At 37.4% G+C, this 14682-nt stretch overlaps 1 protein-coding gene across 3 annotated transcripts in view; it reads right to left on the bottom strand.

Annotated features, from left to right (window-relative positions):
• The window catches only part of LOC127656838 (rho guanine nucleotide exchange factor 10-like), an 88760-nt gene that overhangs the window by 47014 nt on the left and 27064 nt on the right, over nt 1–14682 (bottom strand). For 2 of the 3 annotated variants that reach the window (XM_052145326.1, XM_052145328.1), the window contains 11 exons: nt 13603–13790; nt 12954–13070; nt 10541–10652; nt 10318–10427; nt 10119–10196; nt 8890–9069; nt 8316–8432; nt 6534–6626; nt 5340–5510; nt 4744–4889; nt 3549–3742 (listed from right to left, as the gene is read on the bottom strand). In XM_052145326.1, coding sequence (XP_052001286.1) covers nt 3549–3742; nt 4744–4889; nt 5340–5510; nt 6534–6626; nt 8316–8432; nt 8890–9069; nt 10119–10196; nt 10318–10427; nt 10541–10652; nt 12954–13070; nt 13603–13790 — 1506 coding nt within the window. The remainder of the gene's footprint in view (nt 1–3548; nt 3743–4743; nt 4890–5339; nt 5511–6533; nt 6627–8315; nt 8433–8889; nt 9070–10118; nt 10197–10317; nt 10428–10540; nt 10653–12953; nt 13071–13602; nt 13791–14682) is intronic. The other variant, XM_052145327.1, reaches the window with a different exon arrangement.

Genomic DNA, 14682 nt, shown 5'->3' on the forward strand with positions numbered 1-14682 from the left:
GCCACAAAAATATGACAGACCAGAAAAGACGTCCTGAGCACCATATGATTTTAAAAATAATGTATAATTGTATCATGTTTTCTTGAAGAACAATTGAAACATGTCTTCATTCGTTTCAAAGTGTGTTTTTCTCAAACTAGAGATTTCTAGAGTAAATACACAACAGACACTCACTGAGCACTTTATTAGGAACACTATGGTCCTAACAAAGTGCCCGCAGTGTTGGGGAAGCTACTTTGAAACTGTTATTTGACAAGCTACTCATCATTTTAAGTAGTTAAGCTACAGTCAAGCTAGTCTTTTGAAAAAGTTGTTAGCTATACTAAAAGTTACAATAAAAAAAGCTATCTACATTGAAGCTACTTAACGTGGCACTATTTTTTTTAATGTTACTATCAAACCAATAATATTAATAACAAAATTGACATTAATGACATTTATTAATTAATCTATTATTTAAATACATTTAATGTGTCTAATTAAATATATAAAACGTATTTAATACATTTAATAAATAGTAACATTAATACAGTTAATAATGGCTATAAAATAAAATACAATAGTATAAAATAAAAATATAAAAGATCAGACACCATTAAAAAATCTTTTTTTTATACTATACTTCACACTTTTCAGTCCTGCTGTGGTCAGATGTAGCCTACTTCCCTAAAGATCACATTTTTATGATAAACTCTCCTTGGAATGGCAATTTTTTGTTCTTGTCACATAATATTTATTGTGGATAATATGTGAATAAAGATTCAGGGCTTGATTCTCCATTCACCTGGGTTCATGCTCATTGTGTTTTCTGACTTTTTTGCCATTGACATGCAAGTGCCAGTTTTACAGGTCACATACAGAGGTTGCTCTACAAATATTTGTTCACTTTGTTCAGATCCAAAAAAAGTGGATGGATGGTCATCCTAGATTGTCGCACAGATGATGAGAAGCGAAATAAACATATTTAGAACAGAAACAAAATCCCTCAAAAGGCAATAATAGCTTTTTGAATTATTCTATTTAAAATAGTAAAGGTAAATATGCTGTTGCGTGATCTATTAAGAACAAAGCGTCTGAAACATTCTTTGTTTCATAGAAGAATAAAATTATGTTCTTTTATTAACTATCAGACAATCTCTTCTTATCCAAATGAGCTGTAATATGCTCTCAGTAGATGATGGTAATTCATTATTTTTGTTTGTGATCTGCCATTACAAAAGAAGAAGACAACGCTGCCTGATTCTGATCAGCAGACAGAAATATGCTACCAGATCAGATGTTTTGCCAGTAAAAGTTTGGCTTCTACGCAATAAGGAAGGCTATTAGTTATAATCTAACCAACATGATGTAGCCTTTGGTCACGCTACACCGCTACTATCTGGAAAAAGTAGTTCACTACTGGAAAAGCTACTCCATTTTAAAAGCAGCTGAGCTACTGTCAAGCTACTAGAAAATGTAGTTAAGTTAGTAGTGTCGCTACATGTAGTTAGCTACTCCCCAACACTTCTGCTGTTGTAGCCCATCCGCCTCAATGTTTGACATGTTGTGGATTCTGAGATGTTATTCTGCTCACTACAATTGTAGAGTACAATTTCTGTCAGTTCAAACCAGTCTGGCCATTCTTCGTTGACATCTCTCATCAACAAGGTGTTTCTGTCCAGAGAACTTCCGCTCACTGGATGTTTTTTTGTTTTTGGCACCATTCTGAGTAAATTCTAGAGACTGTTGTGCATGAAAATCCCAGGAGATCTGCAGTTACAGAAATACTCAAACCAGCCAGAATGGCGCCAAAAATCATGCCATGGTCAAAATCACTGACATAAAATGTTTTCTTATGATTGATGTGAACATTTACTGAAGTTCCTGACCCGTATCTGCATGATTTTAGGCATTGCACTGCTGCCACATGATTGGCTGATTAGATAATTACATGAATAAGTAGGTTTACAGGTGTTCCTAATAAACTGAGTGTAGATATTGTACAATCCTAATATGGCCACACTTGCCAAGTCAGCACAGCATTATGAATTTGAGACAAAATTTATATTGTGTTGAACTAAAACACATATTTACACATGCAGTAGAACAGCAAAATTGAAGGTGAGACTGCAGCCATTTTTTAAAACAGCCTCTGACTGGAATCCCTGAGGAAATAGCATACAAGTCAATCTACTAACGCAGATAGTTTTTAGTGCAGTAGCACAAGTGCTCAGTGGCAATTTCAAAGCACCTTGCTTTGCTTGGTAAAATGAGGAGAAAGAAATATGTGGTATAATTTCTCGCCCTTTCAGCAGAAAAAAGTGACTGTATAATCATGAGAAAGTTTAGTCTCACTGGCCTGGACCTTTACACAGACTCCTTTTAAGTTATCTCTCTTTTCTCCCTCTCTTTCTCTGCCTCTGATCACTTTCCATGACAAATGTCCATCAACACTTCATTTTGAATATCTCATATTAAAAGCCACATTTTGATCTAGATTCTGTGAGAAGAGCCAAAATGTGTGAGACATTGGAAAGTGCAGTGAACTGTGTCTAACGGCAGTATCTTCAGAGCCATATTTTCCATTACATAACAATGGAATAATCAGTGACATATTTATCTGGATGTGTCAGAATTCACAAAGTAATCTGACCACATTTTCCTGAATATTTATAGAGTGCTTTAAATGCCACATCTGTGCTCTTGTTCATTTAAAAATAACATAAGTGTATTGTGGATTGAGTGTGGTCCACAAAACATATCTCTCCACACACTTCCTTCTATTACTACAATCTCTTGGCTATTTTAGGTAGTTTTTTCACTGAGCACACATTTCTGTCAAAAGCGACTTTCAGCAATCTATCTATAATGATATTTCATCTGAAACAAGCTGAGGTTTCATAATTCATGCAAAGAAACAATGGTTATCAGGGATATCTGTAGCACATGGGCGGAACAATTCACTGCTTGAACCTGAAATCTTTGGACTATCAGTCCAGAACCTGAACCACTACTAGCCACTCGACCTCCAGGAGGAGCAAAAAAGGGCTCTTTCCAACATCAGATCAGACTAAACACATCCAGACTATAGAAATTAATCTGAAATAATCTTCAAACTTAGTTTAGGGATAAAATGTATAGTTTGTGGGCAAACATTTATCTTTGCTCTGCGAAATTCTGTGGATGAAGAAGGCGTGGGCGGATGTTGAGCGTGTGTGAAACCAGCAAAAAACATATGGCCAAGCAGCCTACTTTTTAATGCTGCATTTTATACTCTGCGAGATTGATGTTAAAAAGAGAGTTGCCACTAAAATAATATCCTTGTCAATTGTGAATATTCAGTGTAGCTGTGCATGAAGCACCACCCATACAGAGTTCACTGCCAAACCAAGCAAATTACTATTGGTCAACATGGTGAATTTGCCGGTTAAAGCTCACCAAACCTGAACTCCACACTAAATCCGGGAGGGGAAATTCGCCACCAGAAGTCCCTTCCGAGAAATTTACAATAAACGTACAATAAGCGTATTGTGTACATGCATGTTTCTGTGAGTGTGACATGAACATACTAGGTTTAGCATTGATGACGACTTTCTCTCCTGAGTGTGAGGGGGGAAATCTGGCAGAGTCACCCATGTCCTCATTGGAGCCAAACTCCACGACCTCCACCAGATTCAAAGGCACACTCCACTTGAGCAGGAACCTCTGTCCTGAGGGAACACTTGCACTTCCAGCTCCCACACTTACACCATCCTGAGAAGAGCTGGAAAAAGAGAGAAACACTTAAGAGGGATAGTTCTGTGGAGAAAGAAGACTAGCACCTGGTGGAAAGCTTTAGTTCACCCCAAAACAAAGACTCGGTTAACATATAGTCACCTTCATGTCATTCCAACCCTTATGTTGTTATTTTTCCATGGAACACAAAAGTTTTCATAAATATGCAGCTCTTGCCAACAAGGAGAGTTAATAGTAACCACACCTGTCAAGTTCCAAAATGGAAAGGTGAAAAAACACTATAAAACCATTTTTTAATACTGTAGAGAAAGATAATCAGTGAATAATGATTTTGACAGATTTTGATCTGTTCTTCACACAAAGCTATTGTATGGCTATTGTAAGGATTATAGTGCACAATTTATATGGACTGCTTTTATAATACTTTAATGGTGCTTTTTTAGTGGTTGTTATATCTGCTTTTTGGAGCTTGACATAAATGATCATTGGTCCGTTATGACCAAAGTTATATAAAAATTCTTCAAAAATATCTACTTTTGTGTTGCATGGAAAAAATAACAGCATGCAGGTTTGGAACAATCTTTGAAAGTAATTAATGACAACATTTACATTTTTAGGTGAACTATTTCTTTAACTTTGGGCTTACCGTGTAAACAAAATACACTAAACAGACAGATCATTCTGGCTCACATGAGATTGGGCTTGACCTTTGATTCTAAATATCTAGATATTATATATTTCTGGGAGTGATGCTGGGCTAAGTGGTTTCTTCAGTAACTGACTGACGTTAAGGCAACACTTTATAGTAAGTTTCAATTTGTTAACATTAGTTAACATGAAGTAAAAATGTACAATACATTTACAGAATGTATTAATCTTGGTTAATGTTACTTTCAAAATCTACTAACACATTTTTTAAATTCAAAGTTTTTTCAATATGAACAAATTATATTGTTCATTGTACCTAATTAATTATTAACAAACGGAACCTTACTGTAAAGTGTAACCAATGTGTGTAATGTGTCATACCAATGGTTGGGGGTGGCACACATGAGCACGTCATTCAGAAGAAAGACTCGCCGTTCCTTAGTCTTAATTATCTCCCCGTGATTGTTATAAACGGTTTCCACCATGTCATCAGAACGAATTAGATAACGACTGCCACTGCTCAGCAGCTGAGAAAATAGAGAGAGAGAGAGAGAGAGAGAGAGAGAGAGAGAGAGAGAGAGAGAGAAGCAGAAACAGCAATAAAATGATTAAACTGGGAATTAAATATTTAAGGGTGCTACTCTGTCTTAGTCATTCATCAGCACAGTTGACACTGAACAAACACATGCCTCAGCCCAGTCCAGTGTGAGATCTAGTGAGTTTAGGCTGGAGTGAGACAAAACATTGATCCCCAGATGGTGTGAAGTTGATATCAGTACAGCAGGGCTTAACTAAAATCAGCTACACTCTAGGTTTAACTCTGCTGGTTGAAACACCCACTGCCAAATTACACAATTTGACTATGAGCACATACACAATTTCAAACAATGGTTCTGAGCTGAACTACTGCCATCTTTATCTTTCAAAGCAGAATTACCACTTTATAGCCCCTCTCAGTGTAGAGGGGGCTGCAGTACCTTATTGAGGTAATGTTCATTCATAGCCTTAGCGATGTGTCTGATCTCACAGCGCTGGTCAGCCTCTCTCTTCCTCTCATTTAGTTTTTCAGAAAACGTTTCTAGTTCAGTGAGAGCCATCTGAAGTGGAAGACGGTCAGGATGACCTACTGGTGTGTTTTTCAACATATCCTACAGTGAGAAAAAGAAATGTAACTTTCAGCAACTTTTCAGTACATTTAGAATTCGTGGCATTAATTCGAGTCATCAGTGATGAAGATTGAAAAACTCACTGAAGCTGTATTGCCTCTTAGTTCATGACTATAGTGACAACATATGAAATTGTTTGTAGCAGGGATTTAGATCAGAAAGAAAGAGGCGCCCCCTTCTGGTCTTCATCACATCTGTAACACCTATACTTTCTTTTTCATAATAGAGCAGTAGCATGTTTAAGTGGGTGCGTGGCCAAATGTCCACACAAGGATGGTAAAGCCTGAAACCTACATTGATGACAGTAGCCAATGTTTTGCACAATAGCTGCATTTCCACTATTGATCCAAATGAGGGTGTGCTAGTGCGTGCCAGGGCCAGTTGCGTCCCCACTGTCATTTTCGGGGCTTTCCCTGGGCCAATGGACAATATCCTTTGGCCTGCCGATAACCCTTGGGCCAAACAAGGTCAACTGGGCAGTGAGGCGGGGTCAATGTCAAAGGCAGAGCTTCACAGAACTTGCCAGGTTGTTTATCCAGCGCATAACGGTACAGGTTTGGGAAAATGAAAAATTGCGAGTACAGTAAAATTCACAATGGACAAAGCGATGCCCAAAGAAAGAATTTTATATGGTTTAACATCATGGACGGTGTGCTGGGACACCATCCCGCTATAAGTGGAGAGACCACACGCCACAGAAGTCAGTGAGTTGTCAATGCTAACTTACCTTGCTAGCTAGCTAATGTTTACAAACTATTTAAACTCGATATTCTATAAAACATAGCTCTTTTTAATGAAATGGGTGGGGTTTTTGGCATTAACACCAAGGTGGCGTGTTAAGGGCGATTTTAGGGCAACACGGTGGGGTTGTTGTTGACCCAATTGTGGGAACGCAGATGATTTTGGTCCCAGCTGGCCAGTTGAAAGCCCTGGCTTGTACTGGCCTGATAGAGGAAAAGTGGTAATGAAAACATAAGTGTTTTTGAGAAAGAGAAAAATACACACTTGCAGCAGCAGTATGAACTGCGGGAATCTCTGGATAGGCTTCATCATCAGTCCATAGAAGGTCAGACGGTCTTTACTGGTCTCCTGACAATGCTGTGGACAACAAAAACAGCATCACATTAAAATATAAACTCTCACCTCTGTGACCCTGAAGACATACTGAAGTCAGGAATAAAGGAAAGAAATGAGCATAAATAAATAAGAATAAACTAAGAATAAAATAAGTATTAGAAGCATTTAATTGTCGATTTTTTGCTGTTAAAGGCAACAACATCAATTCTCATGTGCGGCTCATGGCAAAAGTGCCACCGAAAGTGACAAAAATGCACCCCAATTCACCCAAAATATATGAATGATGATATAATGAGATATATATGTTGATGCTGATCAAATTTTATGGGAAGAAGAAATACATTCTCAGTCTAGTTATTCACGTTTAGAATTTAGGTTAATGGATTTAGTAAATTTAAGTATTTGACATAAAAGGATGACACCTTATATTTTTAATTTGGCAAAAAAAGAAAAGAAAAAAAGAAAAAACCTATAAAATCCAGGGGGCAAATACTGCCCCTTGGAAAAGTTAATTTCTGACCCGCAAACAATGCTCATATTTCTGGGGTTTTAAGGGAGAGTTCACCCCCAAAAATGTAAAAGCTCTCATTATTTACTTACCCTTATGTCATCCCAGACTTCCTTTCTTCTGCTGAACACAAAGATTTGTAAAAAAATATTTCAACTCTGTAGGACCATACAATGCAAGTGGCCAGAACATTGAAGGCCAGAACATTGAAGGTCCAAAAAGCACATAGTAATAGATCAATATTTCAGTCCCTTCTTATTATAAATTATCCCTCCTGCCCAGTAGATGGCAATATGCACAAAGAATGTAAATCACCAAAAACAAAAGAAGAAGAATTTTTAAGTGAATGTGGATATACGTATATAGTAAAAAAGGACTTAAATATTGATATGTTTCTCACATACACATTTCATATTGATTCTGAAGACATGGTTAACCAATGGAGTTTTAAGGATTACTTTAGTGCTGCATTTATGTGCATTTTGGACCTTCAATGGTCTGGCCTCCATACACTTACATTGTATGGACCTATAGAGCTGAGATTTATTATTATTTTTTTAATCTTGGTTTGTGTTCAACAGAAGAAGGAAAGTCAAACACATCTGGGATGGCATGAGGGCGAGTAAATGATGAGTGAATTTTCATTTTTGGGTGAACTATCCCTTTAAGACTTGTAATGTGAAAATAGGGGAGACTGGGTCTAGTTGTCACACTTTTTACTCCAGTGAATATTTTTCAGGATAGGTTTATTTTTTAAAGTCAATATTGGCATAGCCACATACTATACCTTGAAGTCTTGGCTACCAAAAAGCTATTGAACATGTTCACCACAATTGCACAGCACAAAAACATACAGATCATTGAACATATGGTGAACATAACTTGCCCCAAAAGGATAGAATTCATAAAACATCATTCTAATTAAAAGAGTATTGAAATAGGAGTTTGAACCAAACATACAAAATCTCTGCTACAGAAAACACACATTGGTGTAATTGGACTTTTAACTCCAAATCTTATCTTTACTTAGATCTATCCCCTGTGTCAAACTCATCATGTGACAACCAGTCCATGTCTCCCTTAAAAAGATTTGAAATATTTCATAAATGATATAACAGAACAAAGCAGAACTGGGTCACATGTCATTACTGCACCAAAGGAATATTCTAGACTATATATTTTATACAGTAGAGATATCTAACCTTGAGGAAGTCGAGGAAACAGGGCTTAGCAGCACACGCCTTCCGTACCACTCCCATCGCCAAACTAAAGTTATTCACATATTCACTGTATGCATCCAACACCATAGACTTTGAAAACTGCAGAAGAGAGAGTGACAGAGGTGAGGTATACAGATTTATACTGTGACAGTGGAAACACTAATGCTGTTTTTTTTGTTCCCTTCATGAACTACATAAGTTTTACTGGTGTAGTTTGAGAGGCACACACACTTCACAAACAGCTGCTTATGGGTGGAGAGGGATTGTGCATGTAGAAACTTAGATGAAAGGGTGTGGTTTGTAATCAGTACATGGAAGTTTTGGATTACATAGCCTAAAACAAGACACAACAAGCAGAAATATATTTTTATAATACCTTTAAACTCTCGGACCCGTAAGTGCAGTTAATTTTAAAGACACATAGAAATAGAAAGAAATGTATAATTTCAAGATTTGATAACTGAAATGTATGCTGCTTAAGATGATCTGTGTTGTCCACATTTCCACATTACATCCACATTTCAGTATCATTCAGTCGTAAAATGAAATATCTCACAGATGCGACAAACACATCTCCAATTATCTCCAGCTCATCCCAGTCAGATACACGGCTGGCCAGCGCCATCTGGAACATAGCATGGCACTGCAGGATCTCCCGAATCCGATAAAACACCACCTTACACTTGCGGTCGCTCAGTAACTGTGGCTCAATCTCTGACAGCGGCTTTTCATATTGCTGTGAAGTGCAGAAAATGTAGGAAGAATTTGCATTTTTTAAATGAATATGCAGTGAACCACAACATTCCACAACAAATAATAAAATGTATTGTTACGTTCCACGCGTGTTTTGTGTTCGTTTTCATTGTTCTGTGCACGTTAGTGTACTTTGCACATGTTGGTTGTTGTGCTCATTATCTTCTCTCTGTCTCTAGCTCCCTCTCTCTGCTCGCAGGTTGCTGTAATTGGCTGAGTCGAACGTCAGTCATCGTTAAGGCGGCGATTGAGAACTCATTGGAGGCTGCCGGCTGGTTTTAAAAGGATGGCATTCACGTTGTCTCTCTGTAGCGAAATGAGTGTGTGTGTATGGCTCTGCCTGTGACTTGAGTGGTGTGCTATGTGTTTTGTTCTTTGTACTTTTAGTAGGCTACTAGACATGTTATGTGAGTTTAGTTTTGATGTGTATGTCTATCTTTTCATTTGCTTGAGATCTCGTTTAACAATGGATATTGTGGGAAGAGAACGCAGGTCAGTATATCGTGATATACACTGCACCCGTAGCAAATGACTGTCTAGACACACCAGGTAAGACGTGAGCGCCAACCTCTGTATTTTTGTTTTATTAGGTAGTTTAACTAGGTTGCCGTGTGCACCGAAGTTCCCGGTTTATTTTCTACCTTTTTCTTCGGTTAGATCAGGTTTAGATTAGAGGGATTGTTTTGTTATATTTTGTTCTTTCCTTTGGCGCCGCTTTCGTTCTTTTCTCATTTATTATTTATTTGTTCACCTATATATTTTGTACATAGCACACTTTATTGTTGTTTCTTTGACTGGATTCATTGGCTTCGGCTTGATGTAAATAAAGTCCAGTTCATCTTTTCCTTCAATAAGAGCCTGTCATGTATTTTTCCATCACATCTCACCTTCAGCAGTACGTCAATATATAAATGTTACGGTATCTGCCCTAGACCTTTTTAAGGTTCGTAACAGTATTGTTTGAAAGAAAAAGTTTTAAATTGAAAAGCATTCAATAACAAACTGTCCACTGAAAGTTAAAACAGCACAAACCTCTAAAATTCTCTTCAGAGCTTCCAAATAGTTCTTCTCGCTCTCTAGAATCTTCTCAAGAATACATCTCCTCATCACCTGTTTAAATACACATAAAAAGCCCATAAACCAGGTTTGTTAAACTTGCAAAAAATGAATAAACATTTAGTGTGATCATTTCTGATAAAAGTGGTAAATTTGTGTTTGTTTGAGACAGTACCTGGTGCAGAGAAAGTCCATCGGGTGCAGGCCCCAGCACTGGGTCAACATTGAAACACTCTACCTCAATGAAAAGATCTGACTCTTCATCAAAGCAGCTGGGTTTCTTCTCTGAAGGAAAAAATAAGGATTGAACAAAAGTAAAGGCATTTTAAACAAGACAGCAATAATATTTAAGCTCTTTCACAAGGCAGGAGGTTTTAGAAGTCGGTCTGGCTATTTACCATGACAGAGAGATTTTGTGCGGATGAAAGATCGTCCCCTTCTCACCACCGCTTTGGTTTTCTGCAAACCTTCTTTAGTTCCATCTTTGGCTGCTTTTACAAACCGCTGCATCTGTAGCATATTCATCATGGTTCATCTGTGAGCTCTCTGCTACCATAACTTATAACAATAAGACTTCACATTCATTTTGAGAAGCATTAGTCCTGCATTTAACATAAAATTAACCCCACACCATGGAGAAGAACTATCAAAGTAGGACATAAGACTTCAACACATCATGCATTCAAGCTAAATGTGGAGTAGTGAATGAACAAACACACAATGGAAAGATGTTACACTGTCACCAGATCACTTGACCGATGGTTAAGATGGCGAGGGTGAATGTAGAGAGTGATGAACAAATAAGGGAGACAGCGACTGCAACTGCAGTTCAGCATTCTGTCAAATGGTCAGTCAAATCATGCCCATTTTGTTGACAGCTTAGTTTCTATTTCTACAGCATCACACGAGGTAGTCTTGACAACAGTGACATTTCACTAGGTTCAAAATAAAAATTATCATCCTCATAACTGTATATTATACGTCAAATATTTTGACTGGCTGTGATTTTGTGGTATTGCGCAGCATGTCTGACGTTCAGTCTGGGTAGACAAATTGCTTGTACCCTGAAACCTGTTGCATTGCTTTATGTTAGTACACTAGTTCTGCACCAGCTAATCACAAATTGATTTTACTTTGCACATTTGCCTGCCATAGGCAACACTAAATTATCCTGTACTTTCCCTCTGAATCTAGTCCACTGGGGGAGGCGCTGTGGATGTGTGTCGTCGAGTTGTTGGATGAAAGGAGATATCATAGTGTCTTTGTGTGCTTTCAAGCAAAGCCAAGTGTGGCAAAACATGAAATATTTTTGTTCTTTTTTAAATCTACTTTATTGGCATGTCCTGGCAAATCCTACAATGTTGGATTTATGCAAACCAACAGACAAGGATCTGTTTTTATGGTAGAAAGGAAATGTGAAGCGGTACGAGAAACTCAGAAGCTTATTTAAATTATTACATTATTAAGCTTATTTAATGTGCGTTAAATATCTGAACATAGGCAGAACGCATTTTTTTTATAAAAAGCCAACTATCACCACTTGTTTTTCTGAATAACATGTGAAATTATAAAAATGCGATAGCCTCAGAGTTTATATATGTGCATTACCCTGATGCTGTCAGTATTGGTTTCTACATAAGATCTGGAGTGAAAATGCTTATTAATCTTATTTAAAATTATTTTATATTGTTCATTTAATGTTTTTCCCAAAAGAAAAGTATAGTTTACTTAAGTTTGCTTATTTTGAAACCATTCTTGGTAACGTTTGTGAATAAAACAAAATATCTGCAAATATCTATGCTGATGAATTTGCTTTATTTTTTGTGTTCCTGTTCCTGTGCCGGCGCAGGAGGATTCTACAGTTAAAACACCTTGGTTCTGCGGTATAACAGTGGCTTCTAGTGGCGAAATAACAATAACTATTTGCTATATCTAAATCTTTTATGAAGGACAATATTCATCCATATTTATTTCCTCACTTCAATACATATTTTGTCATTTTGATTTGGTAATCAAGTGTTTTAAATTGAAGCGAGGGCATGAGAAGAAATATACGACTAAAAGGAAACATAAATAAAAAAACCTTATACCTCATTGAATCTCATCTAGTGAAATACATAGGTTATAATAAGACTAATTTGATTAATACTTAAATTTTGAGCATTGTAACAGAGCCATGCCATTTTAAAATAAGAGTTCTCTGTGTGGATTGGGCTTGTTTATAGTTAAAAGTCCCACATTATGCACCAATTCTGAATTTGTTTGGTTGAACAATACACTATATCTGGGATTTTATTCATTTTGGATTATTGTAGCCTCTGTGTCAATCATAGCAAGGAAAGACTAATACAATTTGGAAACATTCTATAAATCAATTAAAACAATAGGTCAATAAATCGGTTATCTGCCTTAGTTATCAGTATCGGCTAAATTAACTATCGGTAGACCGCTATTAAATAATAATAGTACATTTTTGTGTCACATGTGGTTTTGCCCTGCTGTGGCAGTCACTGAGGGGAAGAGTCATATATCAACAATGACTCCACTAAAAAAACACAATGACATGCAAAGCCACACATGGAGGGAAGATAAATGAGAGGGAAAGATTACTCTCCTTAAATGATGACAGCTACAATGGCAAGTTTCACCCACAACACACAAACAGAAGCTTAGTGTGGACGGAGGTGAAGGGGTTTGGGTTTGAACAGAGGAAGCCCCATCACCAGCACTAGCAGCACATAGGGGAAGGGGCACCTCCAGTAAGATAGACAGCTGTCAGTCAGGACTAACCCACATGCTCTTTTCTTTTACCTTCTGTTCATGTTTGTGCTTGAGCTGCTGCAGCTCTACTGTTCCCACTGTGTTTGCCATGAGATCTCGCATCTTTCTCTCATAGTGCTCTTTCAAACGCACCAGATCTTCAGACAGCTGAACAGAGGCAGAGAACGTGTTACTGCACACAGCCTCACCAATTAATTATCACCCTAACTCGCACACAATTTAATAAACCCACAAATCCCTCTGTGTGATCAGGAAGCAAAATTTTACAACGTGAAGGCTTCGGAATTTTCACCCTAAACTTGTTCTGCTAGTTCAAACAAACTAACACCGTAGCCAGACTTTGAAATATAAATCATACACCCAGTAACATTCCATAAAATAAGCACTTACCCTACTCAGCTACTGAATCAGCACCCACATATACAAGCAAAACCACTACCAACATTTTAAAGCCTTTCCATCTGTTATTAGTAGTATAGAAATATATTACTATAGAAAAACCAAGTATTCAGACATATTTGCAACTGGTTATACTCACACTCAAAGGGCGGGTCAGAACGTTTAATTCATAAAAAATGTTTTGCTTCTCAAGAGAGTATACAAGGAAAACAAGAAGAGACAGAGAGAGAGAAAAAAATGAAAATAGAGGGAAAGATAAAAAAATAGTATAAATACACACATGTGTTTTCTTGCTGGGTGCACGGCCCCTGACAAATGCATCTGGGAGGCCATTCTCTTTATGTCCATTCTCTGTGTCACTTGCTTCCTCATAGCTCTCAAACTCACTAGAACTCCAGCCGTTATCCAGTGAGCTGCTGCCGCCATCCTCCCCGAACTCAACATCATCATAGATCATCTCATCTGGGTCTGACACAGACAGTTCTCACATTATACCAAAGCAGTTCCCAATTAAATTCCTCATGTTTGGCACTAGCCAGAGCAGCAGAGCCGGCAGTCATATGACCCTTATTACCGTTTACTGCTGACTGGTCAAATTTTACTCTCATTTCCATTTCTCTCACATTTCTTAGACTATGCTGTGCATACACTCTGAAAGGTTAAAGCACATGAAATCAAAATTGGATTTTGTGGATTTTATTTCACATCTATTAACTTTGAATCATCTATTACCTTGTCATTAATCAGCAATTGTCCAGATCTATTAGCTTTGAATTCTATATGGTAGCATTAGAGGTGTGAATCTTCACTGGCCTCGCAATTTAATTAGATTACGATTCCATTACAAAACGATTCTCAGTGTATCTTGTTATCCAATTTTGTATATTGACACACTCAATATTAAATTGTATTCAATTAGAATGAATCGACCCCTAGCCTACAACTATAACCACATATATCGGTTGCTGATCCATAATGGCTACATTAGATATATGCTTCTGAGAGAGAGCAGATGTCAGCTTCTCATTTCCACAACATAGGTGATAGTAAAGTGACACAAAGAGTGGGGTTGCTGCTTAAGAAATCAATCAAGCATCTCGTATGCACACAAGTGAGAGACCGGCAATGAGCAACAGCCAAAGAAAGGGAGCACAAGAGGAAAGGCAGGAGACAAAAAAATCATTAGAAAATAAAAACATCACCCATGTCTCCCAAAACACCTTCTCATAATTATTTTCAACAGTTTTGTAGCACGTCTTTCATGTCGTTTGTTGACGTGTTTTTACAAATATACTCTCATGATGCTATGTGCTTTAGTTTGTGAATTAATTTCAGGAGATTCAGAGTTTTAGTTGGGGAC

The sequence above is a fragment of the Xyrauchen texanus genome, chromosome 16 (assembly GCF_025860055.1).
Source record: "Xyrauchen texanus isolate HMW12.3.18 chromosome 16, RBS_HiC_50CHRs, whole genome shotgun sequence".
NCBI classification, from domain to species: Eukaryota; Metazoa; Chordata; class Actinopteri; order Cypriniformes; family Catostomidae; genus Xyrauchen; species Xyrauchen texanus.